Raw genomic sequence first — 15,776 nt, forward strand, 5'->3', positions numbered from 1 at the left:
TAGTAAACTTAATAAATTTAAACCTGTGCTGTGATCCTCTGCTCAGTGTATGCAGTGAGATGCTTGTCTGTGTTGCCCTGAATCAAAATGACTGATAGGAGGAAAATTCAGATGTTTCTGCCAAGACTATAATGTCATTTTTTTGTATGTATATTTTGCCACCTTTTCCCAATGTGTTTATTTTCCTGTAGATGTATTTGTATTTTTAGTGACTTTTTACACACAATTTGCTGCTTCACTTGTTTAAAGCTGTTCTACCTACTCCAAACATTACAATGGAATTCTTTCCTTCAATGCAATTCAGATTCCTGCTTCTCCTTCAGCTTAAGGAGCACTATTAATGGGTTTGTTCATATTGCTTAGATTTATTTTGTTCTTATTCTCTAGCTCCTGCTCTTCAGGTATAGCTATTTTAATATTATAAGGAATGATGGATTATATAGGAAAGTTTCTTTTGAAGCTCTCCTGATATTGTGCAATGCACTTGGGGGGTCAGCCACACTCGACTGATGCATGATTTATCCCGTGTCCCTGCCACTTTTGGAGATAAAGCTGCTATTTGATCAAAAATGCCAGCAAGTGTGATTTAGAATTTATACACCTCCCCTCCTCAAATAATTGTTCTGATTACTTTCTGGCAAGGCAATAAAATGATAAAGGTAATTGCACACAAATGCGAAGCAGCACCAAAATACAATAAAATTAACCTGAATTAGCTTGCCTTGTCGATGAGAAGTATTTATGAAATGTATTTCTGCAATAAGGGAGACTGATATTATAGCTGGAAGGTGAGTTATTGCCTTAATGTAATACTGCTTGAAATTTAAAAAAGAGACTGTTACAGTTGAGGGTGATTGTGCCTCTGAAATTAAGTTGAAGTGATTCTTATAATTGGCAGCAATAATGCATGGTGAAGGTAATATCTTTTATTGTGTTATGCCTAGTTGCATTATCTTTTATTTAGCTGGTCCTGACTCCAGCTCTGTGGAGAGCACAAGGAGCAGATCAAGAAATTTTTTTGTGGATTTAGGTGATAAAAATTTGAAGTGGTGCCTAATATTGAAGCCATCCTGCTAGATTTCCTTTGTTTTAGCCCATTTTCAGTTCCCCTGAACCTGATACAAGTCTCATCTGATTAAAGTTTCATTTTTACCTTGCATTAGCAGAGAATGATCGAATGGTATGAGGTTGGAAGTGATCTCTGAAGAGAGACTCCACAGCCTCTTTGGGCATCCTGCTCCAGGGCTCCAGCACCTTCACATTAGAGAAGTTTCTCCTTCTCATCAGTTGGAACCTCCTGAGTTCCAGTTTGTGCCCGTTGCCCCTTGTCCTGTCACTTGGGCACCACTGAGAAGAATCTGGCCCCATTCTCTTACCCCCCACAGGTCCTTAGCTCTTGCTGAGCATTGAGAACGTCCCCTCTCAGGATGCTCTTCTTTGTGCTCAACAACCCGTCTTTCCTCCTCACCGAGGTGCTCCAGGCCCCTTATCTTTATAGCCTTTTGGACTTCCCCAGTAGTTCCTTGTCTCTCCTGAGCTGGGGAACCCAAAACTATACCCAGTATTCTGTATGTGGCCTCACTAGAGGGATAGGAGTACTTCCCTTGATGTGCTGGCCACACTCTAAATGCACCCCAGGAGACCACTTGCCTTTATGCCCATGAGGGCACACTGCTGGCTCATGGTGAACTTGTCCAGCACTCGCAGCTCCTTCCCTGTGATGCATGACGACTCCTTTTCTGTTGCATAAGATTTGTTAAACCAGTAACAACTAGATATTAATTCTGGACACCTTCTCATTCTTAGAGACAACATTCTTCATCTTTGATTTCTTTACTATGCAGTTTGAATTTTTTATTTCTTGTGACTGCTTGTTTAAAGCTCTGAACAGAGCATAACACTGCTTTGTGCCTTGCAGAGTGCTTCTAAATCACATCTAGCTTATGATTTCCAGTCTAAAAGTAAGGGGTGGAATGCTGGGAGCTTAATCCTTTTGTTAGTTCATCAGTAGGGTAGAAATGACAATGTGCTTCTACATCCCGTGGTAAATACACCAAGCCATGTGGCTTACAGGGTGGTAGAATTTCCAGGTACCTCCCAACAGCCTGGAATGCTCACAATTACTTGTATGTGCTATTGCTGGTGTAATTTGATTATTACAGAAATCATAGAATCATCTAGGCTGAAAAAGACTTTTAAGGTCATTGAGTTCAACCATTATATATCTGACTCTGTCTGCTTTTCCCCTGCTTCTCCTCTTGGTATTCCATTTCTTACCCTGCTCTGCTCTAATTCATTATAATCCCAAGGCTGCCACAGTTCCAGATAAGATTACTCAAAAGTATCTAAATTTCTCTTAAGTGAAACAGCCTGACTTAAGCTTCTTTCTGGACACCAAGATACATCCTAGAGGTGGCGCAACCTGATCTGGCAAACTTGTTGCCAACCCACCACAATTGTTAATTTGTACAGCTTAACATCACATTTAAAATGTTAGTTTACTTATTTGCTGTGTGTGTTTGAATTTAAAATGCTCCTCTTGGCTTCATGCTGATGACATAAAATGATGTCAGTGCCGTTTAGATGGTTTCTGCTGTGTGGCCACAGCAGTTGCACAGCATTTAAGTTTACTATATAAATAATAGGTGGAGGAAGAGCCAGGTTGTGTTTAGATGTTTTGGAGAGAGTATTGGAGGTAATGGTGCCTCTGAATTCTTTAGCGTAAGGGTGGTGAGACACTGGGACAGGATTCCTAGAGAGGTTGTGGATGTCCCCTCTGTGGGTGTGTTCAAGGCCAGGTTGGATGAGGCCTTGAGCAACCTGATCTAGTGGAACATGTCCATGCCTATGGCAGTGGGGTTGGAGCTAGATGATCATAGTATTACAGAATGTTAGGGGTTGGAAGGGACCTCTAGGGATAATCTATCCAACCTGCCCTGCCAAAGCAGAATCACCTGGGGCAGGTCCCTTCCAACCCAAACCATTTTATGAATCTATGGATTCCTTTTCAAACAGCCCACTAAGGTCTTGTGTTTTACTGTCTGCTGACACTGTCTCAAATGATGGCTTGGCATGTGGACAATAGCTAAAGTACACTAATTCCTATCTTGAATGCTTAGTAATAACTTACCTGCCAAATTAGAAAAAGAAAATTATTACAATTTAAATATCCTTTAAGTAAAATGCAGAGCTCTAAGAGAGCTTTGGTAGGAAGTACACTGGGAATTTGTCATTTGACAGACCAGGATTACTCCTGTCTGCCAAAGCAAGAGAGTGAAGATGAAGCCAAAGAGCCAGAGGCTACCAGTGCTTGGAAATGCACTTTCATAGCTTGGCAATTCAGGGTCTTTTGGTTGCCATCCAAAGAAGATTAGCAACATAATATGATGGGCCAACAGAAACTTGATTTTGTTGTCTTTGATTGTTTAATAAAAGAGTTCTGTTTGCTCTTGTCAGCTACTTCTAAAATGTTGTAGAAAGCAGTTGTTGCTCTTGTATGTGAACATGGATTCCTCTAGTTTGTGTTAGGTAGACCTTTGAGTAAGAGAGGATGTGGATTTTATGAGGTGGACCTTTGGGTAAGTGAGGATGTGGACTGAACTTTAGAGATCGCTTTGCCAATATATATTTGCATATGTTTAAGATAATTTTGCACCTTCACATTTTTTTATGGGATTAGTTCTCTGCCAGGTAAAGAAAGGGTTGGATTACCCCAAACTAACTCCGGTCTGATGATTCCTCTCTGAACCTCCCCTGCCTGGGAAATGAGGAGGTTTTGTTTTCATATTCTCTAAAGTTGCAGGTTTGGCTTAACCAGGGTTAAATTGACTTAGAGAGGCACTGGAGATATTATTGGAGATGATTTGGGCTGGTGAGCCTCTCTTAGGAAGACAGGCTGAGAGAGTTGGAGTTGTTCAGCCTGGAGAAGAGGGAGCTCTGGGGAGACCTTAGAGCAACTTCCCAGTATTTGAAGAGAGGTACAGGCGAGCTGGAGATGGATTTTGTTATAAAGGTGTGGTAACAGGATGAGGCATGATTGCTTCAAACTGGAAGAAGCTGGATTTGGATGAGGCACAAGGAAGAAATGCTTCCCTATGAGGGTGGTGAGGCACTGGAACAGGTTGCCCAGAGAAGTTGTGAAGGCTTCAAGCCTGGAAATTGTAGAAAGCCAGGTTGGATGAGGTCTTGAGCAAGCTGGTGTAGCAGGAGGAAGTCCCTGGCTGTGGCAAGGGGTTGGAACTAGATCATCTTCAAGGTCCCTTCCAACCCAAACCATTTTATGAATAATAAGAAAAAGAATGAGATGTTTCTCATTCTGTATGTTGTTTTCTATATATTAAACTATTTCTGGGTATGAAACTTCTTCCCTCCTTTCCTCACTGCACAGAAATTACTTGTAGTACAGAAATTCTTGTTACTCTTGAAGCACTATTTATCTGGAAGGTGAAAATATTGATGATTAAGCAAGATGGATATAGAATTAAGTCTTTAGATTTGTTTTAGCACACATTAACTGTATGGACATCATGGTGGTGTTTTTTTTTTCCCCAGTCCTTATTTTTCTCTCTGCTTTAAGTAAAAACAGACAAATTCTTCTGAGTAAGAACTTTTCTCATCTCAGACTAGCTATTTAGGGTTGGAAAATAGCCCTCCACAGTGAAACACGTGTGCACAAATGCATTTATTTTTACTATTAATATCTCTTCCCATATTCTTAACATACAATGGATTGTTTCCTTTTCAGTAAACACACAGAAACCAGTAAAACAAATACAGGAAGTTTTAAACTATTAAAGAGATGTTGATATAATTCAATGAAAGCCTTGGGTGATTGGACCACTGGTGTGTGTAAGCTCTCTAGCAGCCATAGTGTGCACTGATCTTCATCTCTGCAGCCCCAGGTGGGGTGGCAGAAAGGTTCTGCAGTGAAAACACTTTGCAAATAAGGTTAGGGGTTGTTTCTAAATGATCATGTCATGCAGTTGTCTTTATGATAGTAGCAGGAGATGTTAATGATGATTTTTATTCTTCCCCTCAGTTCAGAAACAGTGATTTGGGGCAGGGTGCCGAAGTGTAGATGCTGTAAGATTTGCTCTCTGGACTATGAAGATGCTGAGAGGAATGGAGCAGCACTGTGAGGAGAGAAGACTGAGAGACATGAGCCAGCAATGTGCTCTCCTGGCCAAGAAAGCCAGTGGTCTGCTGGGGTGTATTGAGAAGACTATGGTCATCACAGTGATGGGGCCACATCTGGAGTACTGGGTCCAGTCTGGGCTCCCCAACTTAAGAGAGACAGGGAACTAGTACTGGAGAAAGTCCAGTAAAGGCTACAAAGATGCTGAAGGGCATGGAGCATCTCTGTGAGGAGGAAAGGCTGAGAGACCTGGACATGTTGAGCCTGGGGAAACACAGCCTGAGAGGGGATCTTCTCAGTGCACAGCAAGAGCTAAAGGAACTGTAGGGGGCAAGAAGATGGGGCCATACTTGTCAGTAGTGCCCAGTGACAGGGCAAGGGGCAGTGGGCACAAATTGGGAACCAGGGAGTTACATCTCAACAGGAGGAGAAACTTCTTTGCTGGAGCAACCTGCCCAGAGAGGCTGTGGAGTCTCCTTCTCTGGACAGATTCCAAACATGCCTGGACTTTGTGATCCTGGGCAAGATAAAGTGGGGGGTTTAGAGTAGATGATCTCCAGAGGTCCCTTCCAACCCCCACTATGCTGGGATTCTATGACTTGTCTTCTGGAAAAAGACCAACCTCTTGGCAGAACGTAAAGCATGGGAACATTTTGCTATGATGGTTTTTTTTTAACCTTGTTGATCCTCAGGATTTCTTTGCATTTTTTAATTTAGCCTTTCCCCATTATGGAAATTAATTGAATTGAAGTGTTGGGATAAGGGTTGGAGTAGGTGATCCTTGCAAGTGTTTTACAACCTAAATGATTCTTTCTTCGAAGGATCTCAGACCAACCTCCAATGGGTTTTAGGGAGGGTCAATAGGACGTAGGAAATTAGTTTGAATTATTTACTACAATGTGAAAGATAATTAATGCAAATTATGAATGAAATCCATGCTTAATCAAATGGGAGGTATGTTTTAATGCTGAAGGCCTTGGCAGCAGCAGGGCTGTTAAACTGAGTTAGTGGTGAACACAAGAGGTTAAGATCCTTTCTGCAAGTCATCAAGCTAATGCTGGCTTTTAGGTTCATGGCACCTATCTTAGGAGATAAAACTCACTGCTGTTTTGCATCCTTGGCATCTGAACCCTAGGAAGGCCATTTGAGCAGCACATCTCCAGTTCTGAGTGGTGTTCTGCAGGGCTGATGTGCAATTTAAGGGACCTTCGCCCCTAGGAGGAGCGTGGTTGACACCAAGATGTGCTGCTGTGAAGTCATGGGAGCATGCCTGGAAAATGAGGCTCCTCTGTACAGGACATTAACTCATAAATCATGCTAATATTCATAGTGATAAATCATCTACTGTGAAAAGCTTTTGATACTCATCTGTTATTAATGACAAAAAAGACTTAATTCTGTTGGTTAACAAGTCTTCAATTTTCTGTAGAGCATTCAGCACTCCAGTGAGACACAGACTTGCACCACACCTACATTTCTGTTTCCATAGCATGACTCTAGAGGATAACAGAAGAAATTTCCTCTCAAAGTCCAATTTTTCCATTTAATTTCAACATTATGAGAGATTTTGACACAGATTTGTAAGCATTACAGTGGAAAGGCAGAGTGAAAGTGGAGTTCATGCAGAACCTGACCAAAATTCCTCAAACTTGCTTGCATAAGATGGAGGGGGAAAAGGCAGAAAACTCTTCATTTGGATTTATTAGATATTTTTGCTTTAAGATGCCATTCCTTTGTAGCTCTCACAGCTTCAGAAAGAGCATGATGGGGAAGATGTTGTTGAGCAAATGGTGCCTGTATTGGAAGGATGTGGGCAGGAACACGTTTTCAGTGTCCACCAGTCTATACGAGGTGATGTCTATGCATTTGGTAACCACAGAATCCCAGCATGCTGGGGATTGGAAGGGACTTCTGAGGAACATCTAATCCAAGCTCCATGCTAAAGCAGGGTCACCCAAACCACCTTCTGCAATAAAGTGCTACTCCAAAAATCAAAAAACTTAACCCATGTTCTCCCCTTGAGGGAGAAGGAATGAGGAAAACAACCCAAGGGGACGTTTAGGTTCACAGATTGCATCACGTTAGAAGGGACCCTCAAAGGTCATCTTGTCAAACTCTCCTGCAGTGAGCAGGGACACCTCCAACTAGACCAGGCAGCCCAGGGCCACATCAAGTCTGATCCTGAATGTCTCTAGGGACAGGGCCTCAACCACATCTCTGGGCAACCTGTTCCAGTATCTCACCACTCACATTGTGAAGAAATCCCTCCTAATGTCCAACCTAAATCTACCCTGCTCCAGTTTAAAATCTATTAGCCCTCATCCTATCACCATAGGCCCTTTTAAACAGTCCCTCCCCAGCCTTCCTCTAGGTCCCCTTTAGATATTGAAATGTAGCTATAAGGTCTCCCTGAAACCTTCTCTTCTCCAGGCTGGACAGCCCAAATTCTTTCAGCCTGTCTTCATGCATTGGTAATAGAAAAATTTCTTCACTTTAAAGGGTTGTCAACCACTGGAACAGGCTGCCTACAGCAGTGGTAGCATCACCATCCATGAGAAAATTTGAAAAGCCTTATAGATGTGGTGTTGAGGGACATGGTTTAGCAGGAAAGCTGATAGTGTTGGGTTAATGGATGGGCTTCATGATCTTATAGGTCTCTTCCAACTTAAATGATGCTGTGATTTTATGTAAAGAGCATAATTCAAGTTTCCTAAACTACAGCTTTTACTTTCAAAACTCCAAATGATCCATGCTAAGATGTCAGTGTGTAAATCAGAGCCTCAAAAGAACATGCTAACTAGCAGAACAGTGGCCTTCATAAGAATCTCATCTAGCAGCAGTTTCATGGCTGGTTTATCAGCTAACATCTGATGTGTTTTGACACTGATTTCTAAAGGATTATGGTGACAACAAAGGAGATTCACCGGTTTAGAGTTGCAGAGTTATGCAAATAGCTGCTGGGACACAAATAGAATGTGTCTGCTGGAAAAAAAAATATGGAAAAATATCAATCATTCTTTAGTGAAAGAAGCAATTTTTTATTCCCATTGTTACCACTCTAGTTTTATGATTACTGATAGGATGGAGTTGGAAACAGATGCCGAGCATTTCTCAGTACTCTACAAGACCAACAATTACATCCTTGTCACATTCATTGGGGCTAAACAAACTCCACCAGTTCAACTCTGATGTTTTGAGTCATATTTACAGCTTGGTTTATACAATCATTGGGAGAGAAATGGGACAGAACACTGTAAGTATGTCCAGACCTAAACACTACCATCAGACCATGCAGGGAGGTCATAGTGCCCCTGTACTCTGCATTGGTTAGGCTGCACCTTGAGTCTTGTGTCCAGTTCTGGGCCCCTCAGTTTAAGAAGGACATCGAAACACTTGAGCGTGTCCAGAGAAGGGCAACAAGGCTGGGGAGAGGCCTATACACAAGCCCTATGAGGAGAGGCTGAGGGAGCTGGGATTGTTTAGCCTGGAGAAGAGGAGGCTGAGGGGTGACCTCATTGCCCTCTACAACTACCTGAAGGGTGGTTGTAGCCAGGAGGGGGTTGGCCTCTTCTCCCAGGCAACCAGCACCAGAACAAGGGGACACAGTCTCAAGCTGCGCCAGGGGAGGTTTAGACTCGAGGTGAGGAGGAAGTTCTTCACCGAGCGAGTCATTCGGCATTGGAACGGGTTGCCCAGGGAGGTGGTTGAGTCATCGACCCTGGAGGCGTTCAAGGGGAGATTGGACGTGGCACTTGGTGCCATGGTCTAGTCATGGGGTCTGTGTTGATAGGTTGGACTCGATGATCCTCGAGGTCCTTTCCAACCTAAGTGATACTGTGATACTGTGATACCACATCACCATTGGTGTTGTACAACCAAGGTAAAAGATGCTTTGCTCCAAAGAGTTCAGTTCAAGTGAACCCGGGTTTAAAAAAAGTGAACAGAACAAAAGAAACCCAATCACAGAATGGTAGGGGGTTGGGTTGTTGAATCTTTATCCATAATTAGAATCAAATTGGAAGGATCAAATTAGAATCAACCAGATTGGAAGAGACCTCCAAGATCATGCAGTCCAACCTATCACCCAGCCCTATCCAATCAACAAGACCATGGCACTAAGTGCCTCATCCAGACTTTTCTCAAAGATCTTCAGGGACGGCGACTCCACCACCTCCCTGGGCGGCCCATTCCAATGGCAAATCACTCTCTCTGTGAAGAACTTCTTCCTAATATCCAGCCTGAACCTCCCCTGGCACAACTTGAGACTGTGTCCCCTGGTTCTGCTTCTGATTACCTGGGAGAACACACCAACCCCCACCAGGCTACAACAGGTACAACAGGTAGTTGTATACAGCAATGAGGTCTCCCCTGAGCCTCCTCTTCTCCAGGCTAAGCAACCCCAGCTCCTTCAGCCTCTCCTCATAGGGCTTGTGTTCCAGGCCCCTCACCCCTCGCATGTTTCAGTACCTCAACATCTCTCTTGAATTGAGCGTCCCAGAACTGGACACACGTAAGCTGCAGTCCATCAATCCAGCCTGTCCAGATCCCTAGGTAGATTCTCCATAGAATAGAATAGAATTCACCAGGTTGGAAAAGATCCTTTGAGGCCCTCAAGAAGATCAAGACTCTCACTCAAATTGGTTTCTTTCTTTACTCTTTTTTAAAGTGACTCATGGAAACTACTCTGCCTTGAGATGAATGTTCTTGGTGACAGTGCATGCAATTTAACAGGACTTTATTTTCCCGAACAGGTGAATTCCAGACAGGGAGAGTCTCAGTGCAAGGAGAAATACGTGGTTCTGCTCAGCCCTGTAGGGAAGCTCAAGATCTCTGGGTGTGAAGTAGGCTTGCATGAGATCAAACTTCCAAAGATGAGCATGCTGCCAAGCGGGTAAGTCCATATTTTATTGTTCCTATGCTTATGTATGTGGTAGAGGAAAGAATTTGCTCAGCAGATCTAAAACAGAACTATTTATACTGGTTTTTGCTCACCATACTTGGAAGTATGGCTTGATCTGGTGAGAGGAAAAAGGAGCCTTCAGTGCCTTTAAGGAGTGGTGGATCCCAGACACATTTTTTTTCTCTGCTGCATCAATAATATCAGCAAATAAATGTTCTAAAATTAAAGTATTTTTAATGTCGGCTCTCAAAGTTAATCCTGACCCCTAATTTTGGATGCACACATGAATATGTCTAAGGAGCAAAAGCTTCTTGCATATCTGTATCTAGTTATATGTGTTCCAACAGCTAGAACTAAGCTTGAGTAATTGTTTTAATCACTGTGTACCTCTTGTGAGAGATTTGGTTGGCTTTCCATAGCTCTGCTGTCTTTTGGAATCCAAAACAGATGATGAATTGTGGAATGTAGATGCTACAGAATTGATTGAGAAGGTGTGAATACATCTTACTGCTGAATACAAGTGCAGTTTAATCTGCTGAAGTACATCAGTCTTGTTCAGATCCTTGGTCTTTTCTTTATTTATGACAAAATTCTCAGTGACTTTTGCAGAAGGAGCATTGAATTCTGTCAGAATTGTCAAATTTCTTAGCCAAATTCTTCTGCCAAAATGAAATTTCCTGATGCTGCTTATTTCAGGCTGATTTCTTCAGCTGGTTTTAGTGATAGAATTGCAGCCTTTGCCACAGTCTTACAGCAGAACTTTCTCTGACAAGTCTCAGACAGGTTTGGCTTCTTTTTCTTTCCTAATTTTTTCTTCTGAAATTCTCCATTGATTTGTGGCACTTCTCCTTTTCTGTTTTCCTATTATCCTTGTCATTTTAGTGTGTGTAAAATTAGGAACATGAAGCATAATTTGTATTCTGTTTGAAATATGGTTTTGTTTCATACAAAAACCCTTAACCTTCTGGATTTGACAATTTTGCCAGCTCTAGTGATATGGAAATAAGCACTTGAGTTTCTTCATCTGCTGATTCTAGTATTGGATTTTGGCTGATGAGGAATGGGAATAAAGAGGTATTTAGGATAAGGCTGAATCTTGTCTTTGCTGTAAAGCAGCATCTGCCTGAGGAACCACTAAACAAATCACAGAACGAGGACTCCTCACCCTTGAGAAGAAGAAATGTCAATGAGTGGGTGGAGGCATGGTAGGAAAAAGATCTGTGGGCTTTTAAAGGTGACAGCTTCAAGAGATTGTGTGTTCTTCTGTGTAATTCTTGACATAAAGTGAATTGCATGAAGATAAAAGCTGAAGACAGCAGTTCTGAAGTTCTGGATATTAAATGATAGAGGCTCAAAGTAAAATGGCAAATTGTTGAAAGAAGCTCTTAGAGACAAAGAAACTAGATGCAGAGGTATGGTTATACTGGGTTTTGTGTAGCTCTGCTGGAGAGAAGTATGATGAAAAGACCTGTATTTGACTTTTGATATTGTGGTTTCAGATGTTTCACTTCATGGTTTACCTTTTCTTTTCGAACAGAATGTTTAGGGACAGTAAATACCTTCAGAGCGAGTGGTGGTGGAGAGGCAAGGTGGAGAAACCGGTCTTTCAAGCACACAGATGTTCTTTCCATCCAATTACTCCCATATCCTCAGAAGCTCCTGGCTATTTTGTTATTTACTTCTGTATGCTGCTTCTCACAACCTATGGGTCACACCTCTCCTTGAGGCAGCTTTGCAAGGCAAGATCTGTTCCCATCTGTAAGGACAATCCCTTAGGGGTAGTTGCTGTTGATTTGTGTAGCATCACCAAGTTGAAGAAAGATCTCAAGATCATCATCTTCAGACAGGCATCAAGCAGTTTAGGCCCTTTTCCTGGTTCTTCAAGTTTAATCTGATTTTGGTCTTTATATTTTCTCAGTGGTGAACTTAATTTCTTGGCCTCACAGAGTTGTTGAGGCTGTAGTCAGAGTGGCTAGAGAGCAGCCAGGCAGATAGGGACCTGGGGGTACTGGTCGATGGTAGGCTGAACATGAGCCTGCAGTGTGCCCAGGCAGCCAAGAGGGCCAATGGCATCCTGGCCTGCATCAAGAACAGTGTGGCCAGCAGGAGCAGGGAGGTCATTCTGCCCCTGTACACTGCACTGGTTAGGCCACACCTCGAGTACTGTGTCCAGTTCTGGGCCCCTCAGTTTAGGAAGGAGGTTGACTTGCTGGAACGAGTCCAGAGAAGAGCAACAAAGTTGGTGAGGGGTTTGGAACACAAGCCCTATGAGGAGAGGCTGAGGGAGCTGGGATTGCTCAACCTGGAGAAGAGGAGACTCAGGGGTGACCTTATCACTCTCTACAACTACCTGAAGGGAGGTTGTAGACAGGTGGATGATGGTCTCTTCTCCCAGGCAGCCAGTACCAGAACAAGAGGACACAGTCTCAGGCTGCGCCAGGGGAGGTTCAGGTTGGATATTTGGAAGAAGTTCTATACAGAGAGAGTGATTGCCCATTGGAATGGGCTGCCCAAAGAGGTGGTGGAGTTGCCGTCACTGGAGGTGTTCAGGAGGAGACTTGATGGGGTGCTTGGTGCCATGGGTTAGTTGTTTGGGTGGGTTGGATTGGTTGATAGGTTTGACACGATGATCTTGAAGGTCTCTTCCAACCTGGTTTGGTTTGGTTTATTCTTGTGGCATCTTGATAACATTTCACTTGGTGATTACAAAATCTATGTGCAAAAATTGTGATGCTAGAGATAGACTCATTGAATGTTTGGGGTTGGAAGGGACCTCTAGAGATCATCTAGTCCAACCACGCTAGCAAAGCAGCATCACCTAGGGCAGGTGACACAGGAACACATCCAGGTGTGTCTTGAAAGTGTCCAGAGGAGGACACTCCACAACCTCCCTGGGTAGCCTGCTCCAAGGCTCCACCACCCTCACAGCAAAAAAGTTTCTTGTTATGTTGAGGTGGAACTTGCCATGTTCCAGCTTGTCCCTGTTGTTCCTTGTCTTATCACAGGACACCAGTCAAAAGAGACTGGGACCTTTTTCTTGACTCGCACTCCTCAGATATATAAGAACATTAATAAAATCCTCTCTTAGTCTTCTCAAGACTAAACAGCCCCAGGTGTCAGTCTTTTTTTTATAGGAGAGATGTTTGAGTCCCTTAATCATCCTCATAGCTCTCTGTTGGACTCTCTTCAGCAGACCCCTCTCTCTCTTGAATTGGGCAGCCCAAAACTGGATATAGTACTCCAGATGTAGTCTCACAAGGACAGAGTAGAGGGAGAGAACTTCCCTAGACCTGCTGGACACAGGTTTTTCTTGATGCACCCCAAGATGGCATTTGCCCTCTTGGCCACAAGGGCACATTGCTGTCCCATGGATAACTTACTGTCCACTAGGACTTCAAGGTATTTCTCCATGGAGCTGCTTTCCAGCAGGTCGACCCCTAGTCTGTACTGGTGCCTTGGGTTATTCCTCCCCAGATGCAGGACTCTGCTCAGTCCTTATTGAACTTCATGAATAACTGAAGAGTGTTTCAGAAGTTAATGGCAAGCAGAACATTCTCACAATTAAGAACTTAAAGGTGAGGATAACCTCACCTTAAAGAATTTTAAGCCTGAAAAAGAGGTGGAAGGTGGGACTCGATTTTGTCTTTCCTGATGCTAAAGGTCTAAACAATTTTAAAGCCATCTGTAAATGTTTGTGCTGGAGGATAACATTTAATCTCTTCTACTCATTGCTAGTGAATAGTTGTTAAATCCAGCCTCATTATTTTTGACAGAGTAAAATAAAACCAAAACAGTGCCCAGTGTTTCACCTAACTGGCTAATAAACATTATGGGAAGAACACTGGGTAGGGAAAAAAAAAAACCCAAACACAAAGAACAACAAACCATAAGATACATAAAAATTGATTTTAATGGACCCCTGTCAGACAGAACCATAATGAGCTCAAGAGTAGTAATAAATATTGGTATTCTGCTCCACAGTGCTTGGGACCTCTCATGTAGAATTGCATGCAACAATCAATATAGATTTCTTTTTCTTAAGTGGGAGTTTTAACAACAAAAATAAGTAAACCTTTGAAATATATAAATACCTGAAGCTTGCAATTATCAGACAGAGCTGCTAGTTGTAAGAGAATCTGGTTAATGGTCTTGTGGAGATCTTGCTCTTTTACAGCTTGTAAAACGCTGTGCAATTAATCACCTGAGATTACAGCTTACTCTGTGATGGCTGTCCTTAAAACTTAAGAACACAGGCTATAATGTGGCTAAAAAGGAGAAGCAACAAAGTAAAAATCCAGTTTTTAGTGTGCCTGGAAGAAACTGATCTATTAATGAGATGAAAGTCATTGTAATAACCTGAGGTTTGTCTGCACCTTGTGATGCTGGCAGAGTTTAAAAGTCAAGACACATCAGTGTGGTGGTTGGGAGAGGAGGGGAGGGTTAGTCAAGCTTTTTGAATATGTGTGGACATGTGCATAAAATAAAATTTCATCTATATAAATGAGGTATTTCATCTGAACATGACTGTAAAAGCTTTAATTTGAACACCAGCTATAATTGTTTCCAAGCATTTGGCAGGCTAAGTGTAGTGCTAACAATTGGCTGACTGAAAACAGCAACTTGAAACCACCTATTGCTGTTTTATCACCCAATTGTGGATTGACTCGTTGGTTTCTCCATCAAATTTGTACTGTCATGGATTCATAGAATGGTTTGGGTTGAAAGGGACCTTCGAGATCATCAGGTTCCAGCTCACCCTTGCCACGGTCAGGAATACCTTTCAATAGACCAGGTTGCTTAAGGCCTCATCTGATCTGGCCTTGAACACCTTCAGGGAGGGGACATCCGTGACCTCCCTGGGCAGCATGTTCCAGTGTCTCATGGCTCTTACTGTGAAGAATTTATAATACCCAGTTTAAATGTACCCTCCTCAAGCTTCAGGTGTGCAGATGATCTTCTCTTCCTCCATAGATGTGGGAATCTGAGTGTTGGTTGATATGGATGCAAACTTGAATTTGAGAGACTGCAGAGGAGTTAATGCCATTTCATGTGTGTGAGAGAAGTGAGGTTGGGCTGGTTGACTTGCTTTTTGAACGATCAAAATGTGCATTTCCCTGGTGTTCTAGTAACACCCCAGACTTCCCTTTATGCTCTTTTGAGAAGAGGAATTCTTTTGGAAGCAGCATGATCCCATCTGCCCTCTGTATTTCTTGCAGGTTTCTTTTCAATTTCCTTTCTAGTGTTTCATTTCCCTGCATCTTAGAAAGTGAGATCAGAGGAGGAGGGAAAAAGAGCCAGTTTGGCCATTCTTGTATTATTAATCTGCCTAAACCTTTAAAGGGTGAATCTGCAGTTCAAGGAGTTCACCAGGGTTTCAGTCAATCTCTCTCTGCTGGTTTAACATTATCAGAAACTCTCCAGAATCTGTTTAAACAGGTTTCCAGCTATTATAGATTCAAAAGAATAATCTCAAGTGAGAAGGCAGTGAGTGCAGGGAGTCTGGTAGAAGCCTAGAACAATAACTTGGAGAGGTGTGAACCACCCTGCTCATCTCTGAGGTATTTAATCACAGCCAGTGATGATGGTTTAAATGTCAACTTTGCTAACTGTTTCATTCCTCATACTGTAAAATTTACTGGGAGTGATATCTCACTTTGATACTACAAGTGGGAGGCATTTGGGAGAGTGCCACTCCTCCTGTTTCTCCAATAAGCAGCAGCCAAGGCTAAGAAACTTAGTGGA

General features: G+C 42.6%; 1 protein-coding gene across 1 annotated transcript in view; it reads left to right on the forward strand.

The window, feature by feature from the left end:
- MGMT (O-6-methylguanine-DNA methyltransferase) overlaps positions 1-15,776 on the forward strand; it is a 167,114-nt gene that overhangs the window by 14,382 nt on the left and 136,956 nt on the right. Inside the window, exon 3 of the mRNA XM_068140219.1 lies at positions 9,886-10,025. Coding sequence (XP_067996320.1) covers positions 9,886-10,025 — 140 coding nt within the window. The remainder of the gene's footprint in view (positions 1-9,885; positions 10,026-15,776) is intronic.

This window comes from Melanerpes formicivorus, unplaced genomic scaffold (assembly GCF_026170545.1).
Source record: "Melanerpes formicivorus ecotype bairdi unplaced genomic scaffold, bMelFor1.0.p_v2 SCAF_6, whole genome shotgun sequence".
NCBI classification, from domain to species: domain Eukaryota; kingdom Metazoa; phylum Chordata; class Aves; order Piciformes; family Picidae; genus Melanerpes; species Melanerpes formicivorus.